Here is a 25,765-nt window from a genome sequence, read left to right on the forward strand (position 1 = left end):
GCTCACAGTCCGAGTACGAACCGGATAGGCTGAGTGCAATATATGAAACTGCTCCTCGTGACGAGCAAGTGACTTGTTGCACACGCGACTAATGCATAGGTTAGCTCTCCATATTGTTCTGCTCACCTAATTTCATGTTCTTCTGTTCGGCGTCCATCTCAGTTTCGATCTTTCGGATGAATTTAGCTGGGTTACCAGCGACAACAGTGAAATCTGGCACGCTCTTCGTAACGACACTTCCAGCGCCGACCACACTGCCTTTGCCTATCACGACGCCAGGCAGTATGCAAACATTGCCACCAATCCAGCAATCCTCTCCGATATGTATTTCCTTGCCCATTTCAGGCCCCCTAGTGCCGTTGCGGACAGCTGGGTCGAGAGGATGAGTAGCCGAGTAGAAGTGGACGTTCGGTCCAACGAGCGTGCGTGAACCAACGGTAGTTAGGCAGGTGTCAAGGAAGACGGCGTTAAAGTTGATAAAAACGTTGTTGCCTAGGCGGACATTATATCCATAGTCCATGATAACTGGCGGTTCGACCCAAGGATCATTCTCGAACAGCTTGGCATCCTCGTCTTCTGAAGATGCCATTGGAGGAAGAGGGGTTTTGTCTTGGATGATGCTAGTTGGAGTGTAAGAAGAAGCCTGCTGAAGAGCAATCAAAGAGTTGCACATACTCTCGGAAAAGCTCAGTCAGTTTCCGCCGTGATACATCCCCAGCATTGTTATAGCGAGTGCAGGCTTGTCTGCTTCGTGCACGCTCTGCTGTGAGCTCAGGCGTGAAGGCATGGTAGAGTTCGCCGCGGGCCATGCGCTGCTTGTTCTCCGAAATCTCCATGTTTGCCTCTGGAATCATGAGGATCTAGCACTTGATCTTGGAGCTGGTGTGATGGCTATGAAGCTGATGTGGATAAACAAACACATGTCGAAGTAGAAGTTGCGAATGCCAGGCATCACGACACTAAGGCACGCTCGGACTAGCGCGATGATCTCATCGGCTGACTCCGAGGTCCCACCTGGCAAGACGGGACGCGCAGGAGCCAAGGCAAAAGTGACTGAGTCGCCCACCTCTTACTATTGTTTAGCTCAACTTCCTCACAAGCCCCACGGCTGGATGTTGGTCGCGTATTTAGGTCCCGTTGCAAGCCTTTAGAAACATGCCTTGAGGTTCTTCGCTCGTCTTGTTATTCGACGCCAGAGTCCCTGCATAACCGATATCTACCTATCCACGATTGCCATGTCTTCGAACGGCTCGCTCTCCTCCGGTATCGATATCTCCCTACCCACGAACCGACCGAGCGAGAACGGGACATGGACTCCAGAGCTTGATCAGGAGCTGCGCGCTAGAGAAGCATCGAACATCCAGACCAAACCCCAGAATGCTATTGCGCCCGAGTTCTTCCGTCACGGCAAGCGCTCGCTTTCGGGCATCGCTGTGCGTGCTTTCTGCCTAGGATGCGCTCTGGCTTTTGGTCTGTTCGGCACTGTTCTGCTCGCATACAACGGCAGCCATCTATGGCGACCGTTTTTGTTCCTCAGCACGCTCTCTCTTTTCCACTTCCTCGAGTTCTACACGACAGCCGCCTACAACACCCCGATCGCATACATCGATTCCTTTCTACTCACAAATGGCGACCAATACCGACAAGCCCACGCGGTGGCCTTCGTTGAGACGCTTGTAACGTCGTATCTTTTTCCTGGTTATCAATCAACGATCCACCCACCGTGGTTGATCGCATTGGGCATAGCGATGATTGCGGTGGGACAAGCTGTTCGTAGTACGGCTATGATGCAAGCAGGCACCAACTTCAACCACCAAGTTCAGTCGCGTAAGAATGACGGACATGAGTTGGTAACTCATGGTGTCTATCGCTACTTCCGTCACCCTTCATATTTTGGCTTCTTCTGGTGGGGCATTGGGACACAGATCATGCTTGGCAATACTGTCTGCTTCTTTGGATTTACCGGTGTGTTATGGTACTTCTTCATGAAGCGGATTACTCGTAAGTCCCTTCTCTTCGTCGCGCAAGCATGGTGGCTCACTCAATACAGATGAAGAAAGGTTTCTAATCAAATTCTTCGGCAATGAGTACGAGGCGTACAGGGCACGAACTCGCGTTTGGATACCTTTTATCTAATCAACTGTTGAATGACATATGGTCAGTGTGGATTGTTAGATGAGTGTGATGAATTTCGTAACACGACGACGTCGTCTCATCACTGAATCCTTTTTCTTTTTCCCTTATCTTTTCTACCTAAACTCGTGGAAGCCGCAAAGTCTCTCTATATTTGTATTTCAACAGGGATACATGAGTAGATAGACATGACTAGGCCTCCACATCTGGCACACCGAACGCGTAAATGGTGTATATCCTCACTTCCGTGCTGGATTGGCGGGCGGAATAAGGTGAACAGTGCCATCGTACGTGGGATTCGTTCTTCTTCCGAGCTCGTATCTATTTCTGTCATCGCCTGCGCCTGCTAGAGCACAGTCTTGCCGTTGTCTCAGCTCAGTCTTAACTCATGAATGCTCTTCTATTTCATCATACCTAGCAAGAGTTTTCTACCTGTCATTGCTATATCAATATGTGCATGGGTGGTGTGTGCGCTCTTATGTCAACTACTACTTTGGCATCTCATCATGTTCATGCTAAGCTTTGTCGTAGGTCTTCATGTTTATGAAACCAACCTTGCCTTCATGCTCAACTCAAAAATTGTTATGAAGCAGATGCTGCACGAGTCTATTATCGCGGGACTCGGTTTAGGTATAGCACATTCTAGTCTCTATGAGTGCCACTAACAATCGTTTCCTATTTCATGCAAAGATCCGAAAGAAACATCGTAGCGGCTGAGAACTATCTCAATGCCGAATTCTACATTGGGTATCATGGAAGACAAACGCTCATCCTGCTTTTCGAGTTTCTCGTCTTCACCGCTGTCGTCTCATTGGCCACAGGCTAACACCGGGAACGGCAACCGCATTGAGACACCCTGGACTGTTTACTTTCCTGCCCTGAATGATCCGACCTCACCTCAACTCTTGCCTATATGCATGCCATAGTCTAATGCCTGGTAAGACTCCGCCACGTTCTCGTATACGAAATAGCGAAGACAAACTGTACCAAGCTTGCCTCGATGCCTGCATAGAGGGAATTGCGAAGATAACAGTGGACAGGCGAATTGCTAGTGCGTGCCAATTCCCTTACCTGCTCACGCACTTTGCTCGACTAACTTTTGCCCAGCAACCTCCACTTCCACCCACACCAATACCAACTCCAATAAGAGCAGTAAAATTTCTAGTGCGTGCGAATCTATACCGACCTCATCTTCCCTTCTGTCGCCTCCTCCATCACCCGCGCACAAGGAAATCGCTCGGTACAAGGGTTCACCTCCACTGTCTCCGTTGCCCGAAACTATGGACCGCTCTAGGCATATGACTCCGTCCTCAGCAGCGCCATCTGATTGGGCTTTTGGAGATGCACGCAGTAACCTCGCCGTTCAACCTGCAGCCAACCTGGGAAGTATCAAGCTCAAGAAGAACGCCGTCAAGATGGTCGGCGCTGCGGGACCCGTACCTGGTACCGCCTCGCGACCCGCAGCTCTTACCCTGCCAACGGCATCCTCACCTAATGCAGGTCTAGCCAAAGTGGAGCTGAAGGTTTCTGACGGGTACGAACTACTACATAATCGTTCGAGCCCTACTGACATGCGTGCGTGTAGACCAGCATATGCTAGAACCACTGTTGCGCCAAAGTCATCCTCAGTTGAACAGAGTACCGTCTCGTCCTCCGCAGCTACCACTAAATCAGACGCAGCCGCGCCACAGAAGGAGGATCCAAATCTCACGAGCGATGCCTTCGAAGAGTCTGCCATGGATGCACTCTATGCTCGCCTAAACAGCAAGACTGTCCTGACCCCCCGCAATCCCATCGGCACTACCTCAGTAAGGCCTGAGCAAGCCAAGTTCTCGTTTGGTGATCGTCTTGCGGAATCAAAGGCAGACAACACGAAGATCGTTAGAGCAGAAGCCGAGAAGGCGGAACACAAGGGGATCGATGGCATCAAGGTTGCGGTCGTGTCACAAGAAGAACTGGAGAATGCGTATATGCGTAAAGCTAGCGACTACATTCAGGCTATACCAGACGTCAATGGAAACACGGCAAGTCTCATTAAGGCCATGTCAAGGAAGTTGCGTGGCTCGTATATGCCAGAGGTCAAAACCGACGTCGAAAAGAACGAGATCATCAAGGCACGTCTAGCCTTCGCTATTGCCAACTACATCAACAAAGTATTGAAGAAGCGCCCAGAGAAACCTCGTACACCCGAATCTATCAAACAGACGCTCAAGGATGCGAATGGCGATTTCCTCAGACTTTGTGCCAAGCTTGTCGAAGAAGGTCACTTATCTCTAGAGACACTCGCTGAAGTATCGGGTATCGTTGCGGCCATGCACAACATCCTACCCAAGCCAGAACCACCCGCCACCGCGATCGTTAACGCCCCGACCAAGGCAGCATTCCCTGTTGCATCGAGTACTGAAAACACCAAGCCTATTTCTAAGGATCCGACAAACGGCATGGAAGGATGGCCGACCCAGGAGAAGCGGGAGAATCGTAAGTCTGTGCCTATATGCACGATCAGGCTGAAACTGACAAAATGTAGCGGCTGCTCATCGCACCTGTATTCTAAAAGGGGTTGCAGGCATCACCAGCATCAACCAGTTGCAAGCCCTTGTATGGGGTGGCAAACTCGAGTCTATCTCCTTGCCAGAACCGGGTTCTTCCAATGCCCTCGTCAAGTTCCTCACACCTGAAGCATGCGAGAAGTATCACAAGGCGACTGCGAATGGCATCGAAATCGTCGGCGACATCAAGAAGGCGGTTGTGTTCGTGGAGAAGGCCGAGGGTCCAAACTCCATCAACGACGTCATCCGTAACTGTGTTGATGGCGACGCATCACGTTGTGTTCGGGCTATTGGTGCAGACGAAGATAGCGATGCAATACTCATGAAGCTGGCTCGAGGTAGGAGCGTCAACAAGCGCGATGTTGACCGCATCAAGAGCGGAAAGACTGCACGTGGTGTAAGTAATACTTACTGATTATCTTGATCAATGCTAACATCATCGCTATAGCATTCGTATGTGGAGTTCCGCTTCTCGAACATCTACCACGCCCTCAATTTCAAGCGCGAGCTCATGGACAACGACGACTGGGAGCACTGCAGCATCGGCTATGCACCTGATCCGTGTGAGTTGGCCAAAGGTGTTCACTACAAGGATGAGGATGAGGAATAGGTCTACACATGAGTAGTGAGGTATGAGGAGCGAGTCGGAACAAAATCAGGGCATGGCCACGGCGTCTGTGACTTATGATTGCGTGCAGCAAATGTTACACCGGAAGAATCTTCGTGTGGAACGCTTTGCCCGTTGCCATGCAGATCGCAAGGTTTCAACAGATGTCGTCGATGTTCTTGACACAGGCTCCACATTACAGATGATACTGAACCCAAACAATCTTCCCAACTTGCTCTGCCCGACGAACCATACTGCTCCAGGTTCGAATGATACATTCACACAAACACGGACATGATCACCATAGCGAGCTTTGTTAATGAAGTATGCATGGAAATCTCGCCCTGCTTTGTGCCCACAATTTTGGTCGGTAGACACCTGTACTAATACACAATCCCCTGAACCCGGGAAAGAAACAACAATTACAAATGTTGCATACAGATACCGAAAGTCTGTACAAAAGCTCAAATGTGCCCTAACGCCTTGCTATCACTTCGGTGTTTTCCTTGCCAACTTTCCAGCGTTATTACAATCGACGCCATCCACTACCCAGGCTATAATCATCCTAGCGGTTAACGGCTGTGAAGCTTACGTCAGTCATCTCGGTGTCGCCGTTCTGCGGCGGGGGAGGCGCAGAATCGGTCGTCGGGGGTTGCTGGGCAGCACCTGAGTACGCGCGTGGACGGGCGGCTGCCTCCTCATTGCTAGCGGGTGTGGGCCGTTGCTCGTCATAGGCTGGGTCAAAATATGCGCGCTGGGCGGGTGCTGGCTGCTGCTGCTGCTGCTGTGGCTGCAGTGGTGGGAGCGAGTGAAGGGGGGGAAGTGTGGGAGGTGCGCCGTTTGCACCGGTGTGTGGACTTGTCGCCGTGGGAGCACCGATGGTACCGAAGTAGCTGTTCTGGGGACGCCCTGATGGGTCCGGAGTACTCTGAGCACTACTCATGGGGTTCATGCCATGCGATAGGGCTCCTAGACCCAGTCTACCCTCCCCACTCATGGCTGTCCTCTCACCCGCTCCTCCCTCAGCACTGCCGCCAAGGGGAGGTGTGCCCTTCCTATTGTGGCTCCTTTTGCTTCTCAATGGCTTGTCTGTTGGAGTGGGCGGTGGGCTGCTGCTGCGATCGCTGTCGTCGACGTTGTACTCCATGTGTTTGTTGAGCTGCTCAAGAAGAAATGCGCGCTCGAGACGCATCTTCTGAATTCCGCGGTTCAGGCGTGTGATGCGCAGGCGCGTGCCGTCATTGTTCTCTTCGATGTCGGTTATGCGGCGGCGGAGGTCGATACATTTCCTGTAGTAGGCGCTTTCAACCGAGGGAGGAAGGTCTTTAGAGGAGACGGCGCGGGATGCTGGGGCAAGCAGTTAGTTGACTGGCCACTGGGCATGTGGATTGCGACGCGCCTGAGCGCGAAGGGAGTGCATACGTGGTTGCGGCATCTTTGCGCCTCGTGGTGCTGTGTCTAGATATGCAAAGGTGATTACTAGGCGTCTGTTGATGGAGCCGATTCGCAGGATACGTGGGTGTGGTTTGGTGATACAACTTTGTTGATCAAAGTCAGAGTGCTGGACGCGATGATGTTGAGCTCGGTCCGTGGGGCCGGGGTTGTTCCGAATAGCCTCATCTTATGACATTCTTGGCGCGTCGCGACCTTCCCTCTAGCCAACAAACACCAGTCATCGTCCAAAGACACCCCTTGAGGTGACAATCATTGTATGTTCCAAGATCTTCCATGGACTCTGCCGCATGGCTCCGTCACCACGCCAATATGACGGAACCTTCCATCCTAGAGACTATGATTATCATTCTACACGTAGAACGTGGGTCGGTGCCACTCATGTTCGACTCGCTCCTTAGATGCATCATTCCAAAAAACATAGTTATATGCTTGACAGTCTTGGGAATGCATAAAGATCGCTAACGGGTTAGCTTTCGTATTGTACGCCGGTCTGGACAACATGGCATGGGAACCAGCCAGTTCGTACACATACAACACTTGACTAGAGCACAGTCGCGATAGCGCTGGCTCGCCCAGAGCCGGAATAGGATGGACATCCGATCAAGTATGACGCCATAATTGGGGGCCAAACTGATGAATGATAAGAAGTTCTCAGGGTTCCGATCCTCCCGAGGTCGTTTTGTTACTCTCAACTCAAGATGCTGTTGATTTTTCTGTCCCTGGTCTGCGAAGTAGTCTCCGCCGTGTCGTTTCCTCCACCAACAGGACCGTATCACGTAGGGTATAAACAGCATGTATTCAACAAAACCACACCAAATGATCCCGTGGCTCCAGCGAACGCTTCGTCAATTCTGCTAGCGACATTTTACTACCCGACCTTGACTATTCCGATACCTGGAAATAACACGAGTCCTTACCTTGATCCCACTACCGCAGACCTCTGGGGCGATGCCCTTCAGTACCCGAATCATTTGCTCCAAAGCTTCACAACCTGGAACGTATACGATGCTGTGCCTCTCGATATGACAGATCTTGGTGTAGGGCAGAAGCCAACCGTCATCTTCTCCCCAGGCGGTGGCGAGAACGCAATCATGTATAACGCATTGAATTCCGAGCTTGCCTCCCAAGGCTATACAGTGATCGCGCTTGATCATCCAGGAGAGACTCCTTATCTTCAGCTTCCCGATGGTGCACCAGGCATCTATGGTATCGATATCACAGAGACTTGGAGCTACGAACTTGGAGTAGCTGTGTACAACATGCGCGTTTCCGATACTATTGCGACAATCAGAGAACTTTTCCCCACCTATGTCAAATCGACTAACGCCCCGTTCAATACTACGCACTACTTCGCTATTGGACATTCGCTTGGTGGTGCGGCAGCAGCTGGTGCCCTGGCTATCGAACCTTCACTCTTAGGCGGCATCAATTTCGACGGTCTCTTCGTAGACCTTTCTGACGTGAAAAAACCATTCTTGATGCTGGCTGGTGCGGAACATACTCCAACCGTTGATCCTTCGTGGGCTCCTTTTTCTGCCAACCAGTCGGGATGGTACCAGTGGCTTAATGTCACTGGCAGCAGTCACCAGAACTTTGCCGACCTGGGCGACTGGGTCGATCTGCAAGGTCTAAGGAATAAGACGATCACACCCTCATTAGACACGATCTGGGCCCCGAGGATGGATTACATCGTCAAGACGCTTGTAGGAAGATTTTTCGGTTTTGTGTTGGGTGAGAATGAGTGGTCAGAAATACCCAGTCCAACATTTCCGGAGGTTGAGTATATGAACGGAAGTACCACCAGCAGGTAGATGGTTTGCTGCACTTACCATCTAGCTTATGCTAATGACAGCGGACAACAACAAGTTTAGTCTAACTTGACGGTTGCGTACTTTCATTCGTTGTGTGCACCCATGACTTCACTAAAGTTAGGTAGTTCCTTATATGATATAGCCCGCTTCTCTACAGTCCATCCAAAGCTTCGCGCAATCTTTTGAACGGTGTCACAAGTCACGCTCTCTATGACATATGGCGAGTCTGACACCACAATCGTCACCTTGTCGCCTGGCTCGTTGTCTGCACCTGAAGCATAGCGGGCGCCTATGAACGCACTGGTGCTAAACTCATCGATGTCTTCATGTCGTGCGCTGTCTAGGTGCAGCGTCACACCATATCCGGCAGCTTTTGATTGTTTTGCCCACCGCATCACAGGAGCATAATTTCCACCAATCTTAACATGACCAGTCCCTCGCGGCGCGGCGCAGTCAAAGTCATCAACGATCAAAGCTTTCATTGCTTGTGCTTTCTCTTGCACTCCTGTCGGGACAACAAAAACACAGAAGGTCGTCTGATCCGTTGCCGTGAGTCCAAGCTGCGGACTAGACCCGTATAGCTGTGGTCTCACATACATGGCTCCGCCAAAACCATGAGGCGGGACAAATTCGGCATTGAGCGCAACGGCTGCGCGACAAGCCTGAAGAAACATGTCCACAGGCATGATTGGCAGGTCTAGTGCACTGGCAGGCCGTTGGAAGCGATGGGCGTTCATATCAGGGTGGAAAAGGGAGATTGAGCCAGGAGAGCCAGGGTGGCGGAAGGCTTTTAGGCCTTCGAGGACTTCCTGCCCATAGTTAAGGGGAGGCGACATTCCATGGATTTTCACATGGGGACTGGGGACAAATATAAGTGGCGTCCATTCGCCCGTCTTCTTGGAGTGGGTAGCTTCGATGTGACCGTTGACTATTGGTAGATACTGATTAGTCGCTGTGATTGAGCTCGGTAGAACTTAAATACCTTCTTGAAATTTGAGATTCATCTTCTCCCAAGGGACAGTGGAAGTGGGAGTCGGGGGAAATTCGGTCATGTTGTGGTTTGTGATGACGTGTCTGGCGATAGCTTTGATCTTTGTTCTTACTATTGACAACTTTCGGAAACACGACAACACTAATAACAACTTATATGCATCACTTGAAATTAGACTACCCCATAACGTGCTTCGTATCAATCCTTGGTATGGCAGCAAATTGCCGCCTCTGCGGGGAAGATCTCACTGCTGGTCAACTCCAGACTATGCCTTTTACCTAGTTCATTCAAGTGCTTACCGAAGAAAGCATCACGATGCTTTCCGAAGCTGATAGATCATTACGTATAAGATGATGCGTAGAGTAGTGCTTAGTTAGAGAACGAATTTATTTAACCGTTTATATTGACTGGGCTTCTCGGTCACCGAAAGTTGGATTTGCGCAGTGATGCCACACGCCATGACGAAAGCTATAGAACAGAAAGAAGTAGAAGGATGCTTCGAGACAGAGATGCTTTGATCGGTGTCGAGCATGATTGGTCTGACGGCTGTAGATCATTAGGCTCAGCAGTAGCAGGGGCATACAGGTGCTGAATATGTCCTGTATCCACAGGAAAGTTGCAACTCAACAACGCGCGGCCTTATACCGCATTTTGTGGCACCGTGGGCAGCAGAAACACTTCGTATTTGTAAAGTATGTCAACCGGGCCTGACTCTGACTTTTGGTAAGCACTGGAGGGAGATCGACAGCGGAGTTCCAGAATTTGATGCTTGCATAATGGGCGGTTGATGCGGTCGTTGGATGTATGAAGAAACTTGAGGGGTGTTGAAACACATCACATGAGAAGCGCTTATAAGCTCGTCATTTTTCTGCTCATACAACGATTCAATCAATATACTAAGCTTTCTCTTCCTCCATTTCAATCATCAAGAGATACCCTCTTCTACAAGTGATCAACATGATCTCCAAAGCCGATAATGCCGACACGCAGCGCGCCGTGGCCAACATCTACAACTCATACATCGCGGCCGCTGCAATTGGTGCTGCGTGGGAAGTTGATCTGTTCGAAGAGCTGCGCCAGCACGAATACGTCCACATATGCGAGTTCGCAACTAAGCAGAGCCTGGACCTGAAATCCACTCAGGGGTTGGCGGTTTCGTTGGCTGTTTTCGGCATACTCCAGCATGAAGGAGACATTTTCCAGACGGGCAGATTGTTCGACGAGGCCTATACGCAGAAGTCCGTCTTCCACTGGCTTGCTCTCAGCTCAGGTACACTGTTTGCACGTATGCAGTACGTCCTTCGCAAGGAGAATCGGACTGGAGGTTACTACACACGGGATAGTGTTGCTATCGGATACGCCTGCAAGGACATCAACACGGTGCATTTCGATCCCATATTCTGGACAGCGATGAAGCAGCTTGATTTCAGTTTTCACAAGGTCGTTGATCTGGGCAGCGGCAGCGGTGAACGCTTGATGGAAATCCTGAACCGTTACCCTAACACCAAAGGTCTCGGTATTGATGTCGCTGCTCCTGCGCTGCAGAAGTCTGCAAACGATGCGGTGACACGCGGCTTCGGGGATTGACTGTCGTTCACCTTGGGTGACGCCACCAATCTGGAATATCGCGAAGAGTTCGCTGATATAGACCTATTGACATGATTTCTGATGGGACACGACTTCTGGCCAAGGGAGAATTGTATTGCCTCTCTCCAACGTTTGCGGTCGGCCTTTCCCAAAGCTCGCCGCTTTTTGCTGGGCGACACTGTCCGGATCCTCCTGAATCAGACAGGGCTCTCCAAGTACGCAGTTACCGAGGAAAGTGTTCCCAGCTTCACTCTCAAGTTTGAATTTGGTCATGCGCTGATGGATACGTATATCTCGACAATGGAGGATTGGGAGGGCGTCTTCGCCGAAGGGGGCTGGCGCTGTGTCAAGCAGCATCTAATAGAGACTGCGTCTCTTTCCGTTATTTTCGAGCTTGAACATGCTTAGATGGCGAGTTAGTTCATGTTTGGCTGGAGTTGAGATAGCCTGTCTATATGGAGTACTCTATGTTATTAGTTAGCCAGTGGAAGTTTCGCAGCTGGCGATGAATAACAAATTTCGTGCAGTCTTAGTGCCTCACATGTTGCGCCTCACGATCGCTTAGCAGGCTACCTCCGACTCATCTTTTTTTACGAAAAGTGTGAAAAGTGTAGCATTGTGTTCTCCTTGATACGAATTGACTTCGAGATCAAGGCGCAAGTGACCGCCTGTGTGATCCAGCAGCTGAGTAGAATCTCCTAGACCGATTCAAGGTAGCGGCTCAGGAAACGACTTTGTAACGAAATTCTGGACATGGTTGATGATTCATTCATTGAAAAGATCTAGAGTCTCTATCCCTTGATCTTGACCGCGCCTCCTCTTCAATTCTATGCATCAGCCTGTCTGCAAGATACCATATATGCTGTCTTGCTCCGCCTAGAAACCTGTAACTAGACTTAAGGAATCTTTGTTTGAAAACAACCCACAGCTCCTCATCAGCTGTCTCTCCAGTCCCCGGCCTTGGATAAAAGGGATCATTCCTGAAAAATGCTGCGCAGGCCTGCTCAACTCCCTCTGCGTCCATCCGCATAGGCCTACAGCAGTCAAAATCAAGGATCCACATACAGTAGGTACCCAGATAGTCAGACTGAAAAGCCATTGACTGTGTATGCTTGCTTCGCGGTGGAGCTAGCACGAATTCGACGTCGTTCGCATCAATTTCCGCACCCCAGTGCATCAGTGCGAGAGCCTCTGCCATAGTCTCTGCATATAATCCAGCACACAGATCTAAGGCTTCCATTTGATCGATGTGTAAAGGAAAGTTCCGCAGACTGAAGCGCTGGAAGCGTGATTCGCTTTTTCCCTCTTGTCTATGCCGTCGTCGACGTCCCAAATATGGTCGAATAAGACATGCGTCATCGTCTGGGTTGCCTTTCACGAAAGTGGATAATTGAGCGTTGCCAGCGCAGAAGAGATCTACAATCTTGTTGCTGATAGACCTTGGGATCTTAGGGATTCGTTCCGAGATGAGCGCTCTACAAGCAGTGTAGCCAGAAGGGAATTGATGTAGGTTTGATAGCCACCAGGCATCGTCGGTTTGGACAAGATTGTGGCAGTAAGGAATTGAAAGAGGCATCAATGGTGGCTGTTGGGTTGCGCTCTGGAGAACTCGAAGATGCATGTTGTAATCATTTGTGACTGATCTACCAGGTCCGCCATCTTCGCGCTTGATGGCAACTTGCCCGTCGTCATTGTTTTGGGCGTTTTCAGGAGTCCAGACACTACCACAAAAGCCCCTTCCTATGCAGCGATATTGAAGGTTAGATTGTAGCATAGTCAAATGTGTATAATGTCGATATTGAAATTGGTGTGATGAATTTAATTGTGTACGGAGCACGGAAGGTACATGAGTGCTGGTATTTAAGAAAGTTAGAGTTCCAGGTTAATGGCAAATATGTCCCGTGGTACAAACCCTCCGCAAAAACGGTCGTCATTGTACCAATCTCCCAGGACGGCATAGCGTATTGGGGTACCGAGGGTTTGGCGCAGTACTCACGACGGGTGGGTTTCTATTGGAGGATGGCTATGTTTTACCTTGTTCAGGTGTGGATAGGTTTAATTTGATGAAAGCTAGCTAAGTTGAAGAATGGAATTTACTATGGTACTAATCTCGGTATTCTGCGCTCTACTCACACGCGTCTTACCTAAGACGCGCGGAGGGTTGTTTTGGTCACATAGATGTCGCTATATTGCACCTAACATAGTGTTGTGGTGGTGTTAACAGAGTGTCTGTACAGTATTAACAAGCTAACGCAGTATTTGTGCGCTGTTTAACCTTAATATATCGGCATCTATGTGACCCAAAACCCCCTCCGCGCCGTATGGTACTGTTAGGCCACTGTTACCTAATCGCCCAGGTAAACGTTGAGACATGCTGCCATATTGGGGTCCATGAACACCATTCTTCTTGTTTGAAAATGACACTGCCGAGCTTATCAGACTCCCATAGAGTTGTTTACTATGTTCTGTAAGTAGGGCGCACGAATATATCACAGAAGGTGGGGATCTTTCACGCTGATAGATCCTACCTGCAACGATGCAGTACGGGCTGACATCACTAAAGCTTATTATTAATAGTAGCTTCTAATCTTTAATAGGCACGCTAGCTACTTTACGCCTAAATTTTTAGAGTTTTGTAAAGCTAAATATATTATAGTTATAGTATATGCAGTGTACGGGACCTGCTATCTCCACCCACACGGGCGCTATTATGTTGCTGAGAAGGATTTACGGCTATCAGCACAGGAAAAGCCCCCGCTTCTGTTACGGGTATTGGGGATATCTGTAAGGCCCCCGACGCGTTGTACACGCATGATGTGGGATATCTCTACATCACCGTCATGGTTACCTTGAACAGTGATCACTGCCAGCAAGGGTGGGGCCGCCGTACCCGCGAACGAAGCGATGGTCTCTGGTTTGCGATCGGTCGCATAGCCGCGACACAGTTGGGCGTCAGTTCGCCCACTATCAGACAGATCGACTATGCACTACCCCGGTCCTGCAAGTTCTTAGTAACCTAAACGCTGACGCCAAGTTTAGGTGCCAAGCTGTGGCAAGCTCTCAAAGCCTTTTCGCCCGTTTTGACCACCGATGACGTTGTTGCGAAAGTGGCGTTTGTAGAAGGTATGAGCAATTATCTGCCATTTACCCTTACTGACAATAATTTTGCAACCCTGCCAATCGCTTTCTTCCCAAAGAGGCTGCTGGCTGATCGAAGCTACACGACAACAATGACTGAGGAGTGGAAAAATAAACAATTCCAGCAACTTGCGATATTCCGGGAAGTACGCCAACGACAAGTGGACCCCTCTGCTAAATTTGAGGAATTCCCACAGCCTGCGCCCTCCCACCTAGCCTTGCTACAAATCTATACCGATATATTAGATGGAAAGGACTCTGCGAGAACGGCAGCAAAGCAGATCAACAACTGGGTGCTTTCAGTACCAGATAATGATACCTGCTACGACATTGCTGTCGCCTATGGCGACGTACTCCTGGTTTTGTTGACAGCCGCACGCGAGCTTTCATCCCGGAAACACCTCCAGATCTTGGCAGATCTCACAGTTGAACTGGCAAGTCTCCCCGACGTCTACAACGATACAGACAAACCGATGGTGTTCGAAGAAGGTTCTGTTGTAGTTCAACCAGGGCAAAGAATTAAGCTGCCCTGTCAAACAGGAGGAGAGTTATGGTCTGGGCTACTGGATTTTGCTCTTTGTATTAGGGACGACCTCCATGACGGGCCCCTTCATTTCCGCGCAGTTTCTGGCACTGGAGATGGTAATCAACAACAACCGTCTTGCGAAGCCGAAGACATGTACACCAACGTCAATACATTCGCCGCTCTGATAGCCCGACAAGACCCTCCGCAAGCATCTCCGCTACACAGTTGTGTCGACTTTGCCTTTGCAACCTTCGCTTTCTTAGAACATGGTCCTGGTACAAACTACGATCAAGAGTCACACCTTACGGTTCGCGCAGCAGCTGCTTGGCTGATCATTGCGGGCGAACAACTGGTAGCTGCAGGGTCGCCTTCTACTAAATACAACTATACTTCTGGTAGTCTATGGGAGGCTGAGGGCGGTACCAATACAGTGGATGTCAAACGACTGCGGTTCTGGAAAGACTGGTTTCAAAACATTAGGGATTCTGGAAGACTTTCGGGTCAAAAGGCTGTGGAAGCTACGATTGAGGCTACGGCAGTTCTCGAGAGGTTGATCGCTGCGCAAGATGGAGAAAGTCTTAAGGCGCCTAGGTAGTCTGCCCTCGAGAGATAGTAATATCGGCTCTTTAGACGGCCTTCGTACGCTTGAGCATCATGTAAAGTTTCTCTTAGTAGTCTGCAGCCTTTGTGTCTTGCCCAACACATATGTATATTTCTCCGTTCTTCCGGAGCTACATAGCAAGAGTGTGTGAGAAGCTCATACGGGAAAGGAACCAAAATGCAGAATCAGTGGAAATGCTGCCCGCATCACGAACTACATTGGTCTCATAGCGCGGTCGGCCTCAAAAGTGTCAGGATCTACCAGACAAGAATAGAGAGGCGACCTTGCAAGATTGGGAGGAAAGCAATACCCAAAGATTGCAGAAGATCACGACAGGACTGTGTGATCAGACTAGCTGTACTCGAACTTGTCGATTGGGCATAAGATTTTCCGAGGTTAATTCGGAAGCGGAAGCAGCATCAGCTTCTTCCGAGTCCCGTGTGAAGCGAGTGTCGCCCATTTGGGTCAGGATCGGCTGAAGGACATCCGCCATGGAAGCTTTGCAGGTGAGCTATACCTATGTCAGCCAAAGGACATCCATGCAAGAAGAGCTATACTGACAGATGCGAGAAGGACTGTGGATACCTACGTATATTTGAAGGACCTTGAGTATTGCTAAGGAACGGTGCATATTCATGGACCTTGGCAGCGAATGTTGAATTGCCATACGTAGAGTTCCAAGGTTTTCAGGTATTTAAGCGCTGCGCCGCTTGTTCAATAAGTTGTCCTCAAAGCCCCAAGAGGCATCAACTCCTTCCATTGCAATTATGAAGGTCTCCTTTGCTCTCTTTGCTTCCTTCGCCACACTTGCGGTCGCGAATCCGCTGCCCCTGAAACCGGACGTCAAAACGCTCGTTGGACGAGCAGACGTCGTTTCGGTAACGTGTCCTGCAGTAAATGGTAACAGCCAAACGACAAACTCAACCAGGGAGCTTGAAGAGGCCTACAGTACTGCCGTCTCCCTGTTGCTACCTCCACCTGACAAGGCTAAGGGCAAATATGGTATGTCCCTAAGTAGACCATGAGACTTTATGAAAACACAATGACTGACTATGTACGTCTAGGCAAGGAATACCCTGCTTACTACGGCAATTTCCAGAACATTGCCTTGCCGCGCGACTGCATGACGGGCGACACTTACGAACGAAATGAGTTTCCCATCTTGCGCACTAAAGTCCTGTTCGGAGAAGGCTCTACCCCAGGACCAGATCGAGTAAGTAATTCGATTCCTACCCTATTTCTTCGACTTACAGTGCTGCAGATCGTCTTGGCTCGTAAGAACGATGGCACCTTCACGTACTGCTACACTATCTACCACAAAAACAACGGGGATTTTGCTCAGTGTACCTAGTTTAGAGCAGACTACCTAGTGTGATCATCTTCAGCGTTTTGCGATGCGGTAATTAGCAATGCGTAGAAGGGGTTTTAGATAGACTAAATGCGACAGCTATATGCAACGTCTTTACACGTACTCTTCCATATAGCTGCTGTGATACCATCTGCCCTAGCTTTTTCTGAATATTAGTGGCATCGACGAAAGAAGCTGGCTTCTAACATTTGCGTCCGTGATCGTTTCTTCGATGTGACTTTCGCCTTACCGAACAGGCTACTTTAGAAAGAGCTTGATAGGCCTAGAAGTTATATTTACTCTTTCTTTGAGTAATAATACTAAACTAGAGTTACTTTTCTCTTTATCTACCTCATCCTACAGCTTCGTGAGAATATAAATCAGCGTAAGCTAACTACAACTTTTAAATACTTCTTGATAATTCTACAATATAGATCCTTTAGATGAGAGAACTCGCAAGCATAGGCACTCAACGTTTATGCACCTAGAAGCATAACAGTCTAATTAGGCTGAACGAGCTTCTTAGATCGATTTACCTCAAGCATAAAGACGTCTGCTATTAGGGCGAAGCTCTTTATACTAGGCAGAAAGGTAGTATTTGCCTTAGAAGATAATAAAAAGTAGAATTGCCTACTCTGTCACGTTTATACTCTAGATAGCTGTAACCTACTTCTAGTTGCCTTACTAAATAGTTTTTAGCTGTCTTTAATAGTCTACTACTATAACTACTAAGCTAGTTAATATTACGCCTATTATAAAGCTGTTAGAACGCAGCCCTGCACTACTACGCTATGTGTCACGGTAACCACCGTAGTTCCCTTGACACCAAACGCGCTACAGAATCTGGGTGCTCTGCCAAGCACCCGGATTCTGCTAATTGGCTAGCTAAGCTAAGCGCTACGCGCACGGCCCCTCGTTAATAACTTTTCACCGCCTGTACATGCTAGTTCTGTTTCCTTACGCAACGTCTTGTATTACACTAGATATCGTACGTAGCTACAGTTAACGCTTCTAGCAAGCTCTTAAACCACGTGCTCGTAGCGTCTTGTGACACTATGCAACTAAAAAAGGTACGTATAATTAGTGAACTACTAATTATAGTGCAGGATAGTATATATCATCAGCTAGGCCTAACACTTAAGAATATATTTAATAATTACTATCTCTTTAGATTCTTAAAGAGCTATTAAGTTAAGCGCGCAATTACGTTATTAAGGCGTCTTAGCAAGTTACTTTTATAGTGTTATTTTAGAGACGCTATAGATAGCTTTAGCGCGTTGCGTTATTAGTAACGCGTCTCTTTAGATAGCCTGTATTATAAGCTATATATCTACTTTGTTTAAGATTATTTTCACGCTGTTACGTTAAGGCGTTATAACTTAATTAGAGTTTAGTGAGGTCTTAGCAAAAGTGCGTCACTCGCTTAGGTGCGTCACTCGCTTATAAACTACGTTACTAGATATAGGAAAGATAATAGACTTTGTAACAGTCGCATAAGTAAAAGCTAGGCTTCCCGTCCGCTTAGCTCTATACAAGCAGTGTACTAGCGGATTAGTAGTTAGGTGGGTGACTAGTAGCGAATCCCCGCTGTTGTATGTTTTTGCCCTTCTTTTTGCTTCTACATACGACATATACACTTTGTATAATACGTCATACCCTTCGTGTTCTTCCTTTTTGCGCATGTTCTTATCTGGTGAGGTTGTCATACCTATAAGCCGACCGTATCCTGTAAGTCAGGTGGCTCTCTGTTTTACCTTATCCGAGTGTGCATAGATCTAATATGACAGTAATTAAGACACTGTTAGCAAGTGTAAATTGCTTCTTATGCTTTGCATAAATCATTGTACGAGTCTTTAACGATTTCAACCACAATTTCTTTTTACGTACAACTATGGAACGTTGAAAACAAGTTTACCCGCCTGCTCTGCCTCGAAGCAATCATCTTACTTCGAATTTGTACTCTGCGCTGGTTGTTCATCAGTGGTATCTCAATAATTATCTAGTTGATGGAACTTACTAGTTGGTGGAACATATGGCCACTTTAGTAAGCAGAGTTTGGCTCCCATAATCCTCAAGTAAGGAGGAGTCGTCATAACATCAATCTTACGGGTGCGTCGCACTTCAAGGGCATGTTTGCCAAGGTATCGCTCTGAGCGGAAGCTAAGATATGGGCGAACAAGATTTTAGCGGATGCTTGACTTTCAGAGTGTTCCCATGTTACACAGCCAAATACGAGAAAGTACGCACCTCCAGCTGATGTTCGCCTGGACAACATTCTGAATTCCATCAATGTACCGGCGGACCTCACCGTCAATATCTGCACCCCAACTGGGCAGATGATGAATTGCTTGATCCCATTGAATGTAACGCTGCTCAAGCAGGGAATCCAATATATCGAAAGCTTCTTGCGCTGAGTGCCCGGCTAGCCGGCAGACAGCGGTCATATTAAAAGGACATCCTTCACACTATACATTTGAAAGGTCAGGGTGATCTCTCGATGACTTATACACGTATCTTCGAGCCAGGGCTTACCTCTTCCTTGCGGTACGAGAGTATATCGTTAGATCTGGTGTGCATACAGTTAGTATTATAGAACGATATGGAAGAACAATCAAAGCAGCGTACAGAATAACGAAGTCAGCACCGAGGCGCTCTAGTGCTTGGATCACGGGGTGCTCAAAGACCTCATCTGGAAGCACAATCTCATGCGCGTACTCAACGAGATGGTAGAGTGGCGCGACGCCGACCGATAGCTGACGTGTCGATAGCATCTCCTGTAGGGACGGGATGTGATCGGTGGTGAAATGTCCGACGTGGTGCGCTACACCTAATGTATATTGCTGCATAGCACGAACAAATCGTCTCTGGGTACCGTTGGAGGAGCCATTTTCGAACCGTTTGTAGATGTCGTCATGTGCCTTAACGATAGGAAGCTTGTACCCGATGAAGGGATTGCCAGTCATGCTGGCCATGAGACTATCGAGAACCCGTTCGGATGTTGAAAGGTCGGTTCTCAGCTCGCCTGAGTCGAACACTGTGGTATTTTCCACCGTCAGTGAGGAAAGAGGTCATACTCGAAACACACAAATTTGTTATCGGTCCTGGAATGGAAGCTCACAGTCGTCGAACGGAAAGACCCAATTCCCCCAGTCGCATAAAGTCTTTAGCCTGTCTGGAGGTGCGTCTGGTGCCGCGATGGAGATGAAAAAGGAGAAATCGCAGGCTTTAACCTTTTTGCTCATACTGGGAGCGAAGTCGCATGTTCTGATCGGTGCGGTTAGAGCGCAATGTTGGATCCAGGTATCTGGCAACGGAAATCACTAACTTTGCAAGCCATCGCTCCGACTCAAATTTGGCAGCTTGGTACCCCTTATTTGACCTAGGTTCTTGTGTCAAGAAGCACTTGTATAGGTCAGGGATGGTAACAATGGTTCTCTCGTCCATAGCTGCGGTTATAACATGTACTGATGTATTGCGATAGCAATAAATGCGGATTTTTCATAAAGCTAGGATAACAAGCAAGTCGAGAGTGAAGTGAGAGGCATAATTCAAGGTAAACTGACATGGAAAGAGACAAGTGTATAAAGCAGCTAGCTTGAGTCAACAGCTAGATCGATCTAACGGAGGAACAACTAACACGCTGAATTGTGGAAACATGGTGGGACCAGCAGCGTGTTCCGCAAGAGAGTTAACGGGTCTAAGTTTACATTAGTGGTTCACTCCAGTGTAATCATTTATCTACTTTCGTGTATCGATAAGAAAGTGTAAGCACTTATGCACAGTGGTTTTGAACTATACGGCGAAGTAAGAAAGCTCACGTAATATCCAAATCTACAGGTGTCAACCAGTATAATCGGTGTGTGGATCTATATAAACGTAGTCTCAGATAGGGATGGCTTTTGGCCAAGAAGTGGTACCTAGTCAAGTCAAGACATGAACACGAGGTTTTAGGAGTGCTGAGGGGCCTTAATTCTTGGCGAAATTACTACAAAACCCCGATGCATACTAGTGTCTCGTATCTAGATAATTGAGGCCCTTGGTATCTTCAATCGGAGCCAGCGCAAAGTGCGAATCTCGCTGCCCAGTTTCTTATACAAATCTTTCAAGTTCGCTTCCAATACCTGTTCCTTCCTCTTGAATACTAGTGTGCATCTTTGTGTAGCGCGGCCGAACGAGTAATAGTGGCATGTACTAGAAACACACGAACATCAGCTTCAAACTTCGGATACAATTTTCCAACCGCACTCTGAAGAGACATGGCCAGTCGCAGATATTCTAAAGCTATGGCAGAGGACCTCCGAACTGTTGGAAATTATTCCTTTCACTGGACTAAAGAACACACTCCTAAAGAAAAGACTGATCCCCTTCGCTTCGAGCACGATGAGCTGGGTGCCGCTACTGTCAACATCATCCAAAAGATCCACCAGCGCAAGCATGAAGCCCAAAAGCAACGGGGAGAACAGATAGAGCGACTCGACATGTTCGCGACACTCAAAGCCAACCGGCATCATAATGAGACACTCGAGAAATTCTGGACACAGGTCAACACAGTGCCCGATTGGGTCAACTGGGAGCAGCTTGAACGTGGGCAGCGCTTTTTCTATCGCTACGCATTGGGAAACATCATTGGCTTCGCGCTCCAGGGATTTGTTGGCGAGAACTCAGCTTCAACAAGTGTAGTTGAGGTGTTGCTGCGAACAGGCGGCTTCAGTACGCGATCGTTACGAAGGCGGCTGTTGGAGACCTTCCAGCTCGTGCTCGAGGTGACGCATTCATTGGGTTTCATCAAACCCGGCGGCAAAGGTCACGAGACTACAATACGTGTGCGTTTGTTGCACTCGATGGTCCAACAGCGTATGCTACGTGTGGCTGAGGTCAAAGGCCCGTCTTACTATGACACCAGCATCCATGGCGTACCCATGAACAGGCTTGACTCGATCCATGCCCTTGCCACTTTCAGTTGTAACCACGCTTGGCAGCAGTTGCCGCATATGGGCGTCCGCCCACCTCAACAAGAGGTCGACGACTACATTGCGCTTTGGAGATATGTCGGTCACGTCATCGGCACCCCAACCGACTTCTTTGCAACGACATCTCAGGCTAAGGCTATCATGGAGTCTCTGAGCTACAACGAGCTGCACATCACGCCATCATCACTCGTCGTCGGACACAACTTCGTCGAGGCCCTCAAAGACCTTCCACCCGTCAACATATCAGCTGGCTTTATTGAAGCTGGCAGTCGCCGCCTGAACGGGGATGACATCTGTGATCAGCTCGGCATGGGTCGCCCAGGTTGGTATCATTACGCTTGTTTCAATGGTCACTGTTGGCTTGTAGTTGCCCTCGCGACTGCCCAGCACTGGATCCCATCATTTGAGGCTTGGTCTATCCAGTTTTGCCGCGAGATCTTGCATAACTCCATTATTCACTCCAAGTATGGTCTCAAGGGCGGCTCTTTGCTCGATTTCAAGTACGTTCCAAATGGTCAAATTACCGGGTGTGAGAAGAACGATCGCCTTGATGGTGATCATATGTGGTTTTACGAGCGCCCACTTGAGCTACTCTACTTTATCGTTTTCTGTGGTGGATGCCTCGCCATGATCGGCAGCGCAAGCATCGCGGCCAGTCTTCTGCTGAGATTTGTGCCCTATAGTGTGGCTCTTCTAAGCATGGAATAAGATAAGTGAGCGAAGGTGAACCATGGATAAAGCCTATAATGTAAGCTTAATTCTATGGGTTCCACTATACTGTGGGTGCTGATATGGGCTTCCTTAACAGCAGCTTCTGCCTATGTATTATGTAATACCTGTTGGCTGTTACGAACTCAACTGAGTGTGACAGGCTAGTGCCCGGGTTGGGAGTCTTGGTTAGATAGCCTTGGAAGTTGGCAGGAAAGACGCCAGAGTTGGCCAAGATTCTTAACTAGTCAGTGGATTCGATGTGTCTGAAGTGTGTGGCGAAAGTTTCAGCTACTTGTTTCCAGTGAATAAGGAACAACTACAGAGAAGGCACTTCTACTGGAGAGATTAGAGAAAAGAACATGAACATTACGTGAACAAGATATTTGAGATATTGGTGGAGTGGTTACGACAGCCCAAGACCTTGACACTATATTCTTACTAAGCCTACATCCTCCCATGCAAGGCATAACGAGATACCTTCTATCAGCAGACAGAGTTGATGAATCTAAACAGTGTATGTTCAGGAGTCCAAGGTGTCCAAGCTTCTGGAACGATAAATCAAGGTATGTTGAGCCAATGTCTACATTTATTGGGGCGATAGATGCGACTTAGAAAAGCGTTTGCTCCCGTTGAAATTCTACATAGCTTTCTCGTGATGATGACCTTGTAGCCCCTACACCACTGTGGTCCTGGGGATCGGTATCAGATAGGCTGCGCTTCATTATAGGGGAGAGTTGGCGGTCGTTGGTTGGTGGTGGGAGCTCGAAGCCGACGAGAGTGGCGAAACCTCGGCCTGGGCTTGCGACACAGATCTTTCTCAATCAAGTAAGTGTACCGCTATAGACAATGGGGTTGGCGCGCGATGGAAAATCTCCCGTACGTGGGATCTGGGAACATCTGTCTCCGGATGCTATCCATCTTGGAACAGTTCCTTAGAAGCTTTTACTCTTTCTGAATATCTCATGGAGGTCTTCTCCCTACAAGCTGTCACTCAATGCTATTCTAAGGGTAGACAATCTGGTCGTCGTGAGTGGGGCCGAGATGGTTCCGAACGGCCTATGACTCGCATGGCAACCATCGGTGCGCCGTGAAGCTCCTTGATTTTACACAGTCATGCGGCAACAATTGTGTCTACGACATTCGCATTCTCGCAGGTACACTAGTCCATGCGAAAACATTTAGCTGATCCCAGAAAGACCTTCGTACTATACGAGACTGTAGGACTCGTGAAAACAACCTTGGAACCGAGAATGACTGCTCTATTCCAAGGTTTCTTCAACGAGCATCTGCTTTCCGAGGTTATACCTCAGCAAAGCGTACACAACATCGAAGACGGTGAGCTTCAGCACGGGCTCTGCATACATTGCAGCGAGAGACCGTGTGCCAAGCGACTTCATCCGTAGGTGTACTTGGCACAAGTACCACGTCTGTTTTGTCTTCACGATTCTCATTCGACATGCGGCTATACCTAGGCAGGCAAATACTGCTACATGGCAGTGTAGTGTGTTGACGTTGATGTCTAGTACTGGCTCAGCCACAGTAAAATGGAATGCTGGGGTGGCAATGTTACCCTGGAAAACGCTAGTGACAAGCATGAACCAGGTCGGGCAATAAGGGGCACTAAGCGGACGGTCGAGTGCGCCGCAGCCGGCACTAGCCATGGGTTCGATGCTGGGAAAGAAGTTATTTTCGGAGATTTACAACGTCATGCACGACATCTGGTGAGTGATGATGTACTACCTCGGCCTTGTTGTGCAATCTCGTATCGTGCACACGGACTTGAAAGTGTTGATATATAAGACGACGTAAGGGCTGCCCGAAAAGCCTCATCACACCACTACAAACACATCACACTACAATCACTATCTCAATACCAAATCCAACAACTCACTCAACCAAACACAACCACCCAACATGAAGTTCACCACCTCCGCCGTCATTGCCTCCACCTTGGCCATTGTCTCTGCTTCGCCCATCGCTACTGCCGACAACTCTACCAACACCGACCCCTTCGCTGCCACCAAACCTTCTGGCAACGACGTCTTCCGCCTGATGTCTCTCCGCACCGGCACCCCTATCCAGTTCGGAAATGTTCAAGCCGTAAAGGGAGGTCTCAGCATCAACGCACCAAAGCAAAACTCCTCGTGCACAGAGCCAGACGCCAACTACGCCAGCTTCTCGCTCACCGAGGAGGGCGATCTGTACCTCTACACACCCAACCCACCTCTGAGGGCTTACGTTGACCGCTCCGGTATGGGCCAGGGTGTCCTCCAATTCACAATGGGTGTTCAAGGCATCGGCAAGAACCAGGAGCGTGGTCCTTTCAAGATTGACGACGAGTCCAACTTGGTTTTCGCGGCGGCCAACGGCGTTGTTGGGTTCCAGGCTTGCCCGGGTGCGGAGGAGGACGGTTACAGCGTCTGGCTGTCAGGCGTCGACACTCCGGCTGGCATCGAGGGATGCATCCCATTTACTATGAAAGCGCTCAAGGAGGAGACTCCTGTCAAGTGCATTTACAACAACATGTGAACGTAACGGACTCCCCACGATAGAAAACGGCCTTCTATAATCTAGTTTTTAATGACATGAATACCAACAAAACATGTGTTCTTTCGCTATCTGTGTTCTAGTTTGATATGTCAACCTTGCTGCAACTTCTTTGTAGCTGTATCAAGAATCTGGCTTAAAAAGCTGATCCTATAAGAAATTGACTTCGTCAGGCGGGAAGGTTTGGCGGAATCAAAGGTTGAGAAGCTTAAGGATGCTTAAAGAGGGCCGTTCATGTTTCACGTAGAGGGCGCACAGACGGTGCAACGTAAAAGCAACATCGAACGAAGATGTTTAGAGCCGCCTAATGACGTCGCTCTCCACCCCTAATCTCCTACATAGCTTCTAGACCAGTGCAAAGAGCCGATGAGATACCGTATGCACGAATACCTAGGGCATCTGACCCCCTGTCATTATTCGAGAGTGACATCTTTGTTGAGGCGGGATTAGCCGTGCCTGGTGCACTTGATTACCAGGAAGCAAGATCCAGAGTAATCCAGAATTGCAATCAGACGGGCTAGACGGATTTTGTTCACCTCAATTTTATCTATGAATGCAGGAAGACATCGACAAGGTGTTGTCGCTGTGCGCGGAATACATCCCTACCTAGGTATGGTTCTGTCGTTAGGTGACACCTGCAGAGACATTAACACTGACTCGGTCAGGTTACCTATAGGCGGCTATCACACACCGTATTCGTCTTATGGGAATACATCTCCGTTTTTGGATTTATGGCTGCAGTCTTCATAGATAAAAGCTCAATCGTACCATTGTAAGGGGTTGCATGATGA

The 25,765-nt window shown here is 48.7% G+C and overlaps 12 protein-coding genes across 12 annotated transcripts; 8 read left to right on the plus strand and 4 right to left on the minus strand.

Annotated features, from left to right (window-relative positions):
* Positions 1-100: 100 nt before the first annotated feature.
* AA0111_g8709 (hypothetical protein) lies at positions 101-836 on the minus strand (the record flags this gene model as incomplete). Its single annotated transcript, XM_028655186.1, has 2 exons — positions 101-620; positions 676-836. 2 exons carry the CDS (start codon positions 834-836, stop codon positions 101-103), a joined length of 681 nt encoding a protein of 226 aa, XP_028503845.1.
* Positions 837-1,235: 399 nt separating this feature from the next.
* On the plus strand, positions 1,236-2,136 carry AA0111_g8710 (hypothetical protein; the record flags this gene model as incomplete). The annotated part of the gene is made up of 2 exons (XM_028655188.1): positions 1,236-2,001; positions 2,051-2,136. 2 exons carry the CDS (start codon positions 1,236-1,238, stop codon positions 2,134-2,136), a joined length of 852 nt encoding a protein of 283 aa, XP_028503743.1.
* Positions 2,137-3,413: 1,277 nt separating this feature from the next.
* AA0111_g8711 (hypothetical protein) lies at positions 3,414-5,292 on the plus strand (the record flags this gene model as incomplete). Its single annotated transcript, XM_028655189.1, has 4 exons — positions 3,414-3,667; positions 3,719-4,611; positions 4,661-5,079; positions 5,131-5,292. 4 exons carry the CDS (start codon positions 3,414-3,416, stop codon positions 5,290-5,292), a joined length of 1,728 nt encoding a protein of 575 aa, XP_028503744.1.
* A 562-nt stretch (positions 5,293-5,854) lies between these two features.
* Positions 5,855-6,724, minus strand: AA0111_g8712 (hypothetical protein; the record flags this gene model as incomplete). Its single annotated transcript, XM_028655190.1, has 2 exons — positions 5,855-6,636; positions 6,712-6,724. The coding sequence occupies 2 exons, from the start codon at positions 6,722-6,724 to the stop codon at positions 5,855-5,857; spliced, it is 795 nt and encodes a 264-aa protein (XP_028503741.1).
* A 718-nt stretch (positions 6,725-7,442) lies between these two features.
* Positions 7,443-8,555, plus strand: AA0111_g8713 (hypothetical protein; the record flags this gene model as incomplete). Its single annotated transcript, XM_028655191.1, has 1 exon — positions 7,443-8,555. The coding sequence occupies one exon, from the start codon at positions 7,443-7,445 to the stop codon at positions 8,553-8,555; it is 1,113 nt and encodes a 370-aa protein (XP_028503742.1).
* An 83-nt stretch (positions 8,556-8,638) lies between these two features.
* On the minus strand, positions 8,639-9,607 carry AA0111_g8714 (hypothetical protein; the record flags this gene model as incomplete). Its single annotated transcript, XM_028655192.1, has 2 exons — positions 8,639-9,483; positions 9,538-9,607. 2 exons carry the CDS (start codon positions 9,605-9,607, stop codon positions 8,639-8,641), a joined length of 915 nt encoding a protein of 304 aa, XP_028503739.1.
* An 896-nt stretch (positions 9,608-10,503) lies between these two features.
* Positions 10,504-11,133, plus strand: AA0111_g8715 (hypothetical protein; the record flags this gene model as incomplete). The annotated part of the gene is made up of 1 exon (XM_028655193.1): positions 10,504-11,133. One exon carries the CDS (start codon positions 10,504-10,506, stop codon positions 11,131-11,133), a length of 630 nt encoding a protein of 209 aa, XP_028503740.1.
* Positions 11,134-14,363: 3,230 nt separating this feature from the next.
* Positions 14,364-15,392, plus strand: AA0111_g8716 (hypothetical protein; the record flags this gene model as incomplete). Its single annotated transcript, XM_028655194.1, has 1 exon — positions 14,364-15,392. One exon carries the CDS (start codon positions 14,364-14,366, stop codon positions 15,390-15,392), a length of 1,029 nt encoding a protein of 342 aa, XP_028503737.1.
* Positions 15,393-16,165: 773 nt separating this feature from the next.
* On the plus strand, positions 16,166-16,749 carry AA0111_g8717 (hypothetical protein; the record flags this gene model as incomplete). Its single annotated transcript, XM_028655195.1, has 3 exons — positions 16,166-16,400; positions 16,463-16,611; positions 16,660-16,749. The coding sequence occupies 3 exons, from the start codon at positions 16,166-16,168 to the stop codon at positions 16,747-16,749; spliced, it is 474 nt and encodes a 157-aa protein (XP_028503738.1).
* A 2,499-nt stretch (positions 16,750-19,248) lies between these two features.
* Positions 19,249-19,709, minus strand: AA0111_g8718 (hypothetical protein; the record flags this gene model as incomplete). The annotated part of the gene is made up of 2 exons (XM_028655196.1): positions 19,249-19,312; positions 19,372-19,709. The coding sequence occupies 2 exons, from the start codon at positions 19,707-19,709 to the stop codon at positions 19,249-19,251; spliced, it is 402 nt and encodes a 133-aa protein (XP_028503678.1).
* Positions 19,710-21,002: 1,293 nt separating this feature from the next.
* Positions 21,003-22,424, plus strand: AA0111_g8719 (hypothetical protein; the record flags this gene model as incomplete). Its single annotated transcript, XM_028655197.1, has 1 exon — positions 21,003-22,424. One exon carries the CDS (start codon positions 21,003-21,005, stop codon positions 22,422-22,424), a length of 1,422 nt encoding a protein of 473 aa, XP_028503727.1.
* A 1,917-nt stretch (positions 22,425-24,341) lies between these two features.
* Positions 24,342-24,956, plus strand: AA0111_g8720 (hypothetical protein; the record flags this gene model as incomplete). Its single annotated transcript, XM_028655199.1, has 1 exon — positions 24,342-24,956. One exon carries the CDS (start codon positions 24,342-24,344, stop codon positions 24,954-24,956), a length of 615 nt encoding a protein of 204 aa, XP_028503756.1.
* Positions 24,957-25,765: the final 809 nt, after the last annotated feature.

The sequence above is a fragment of the Alternaria arborescens genome (assembly GCF_004154835.1).
Source record: "Alternaria arborescens strain FERA 675 chromosome Unknown contig_22, whole genome shotgun sequence".
In the NCBI taxonomy this organism is placed as follows: Eukaryota; Fungi; Ascomycota; class Dothideomycetes; order Pleosporales; family Pleosporaceae; genus Alternaria; species Alternaria arborescens.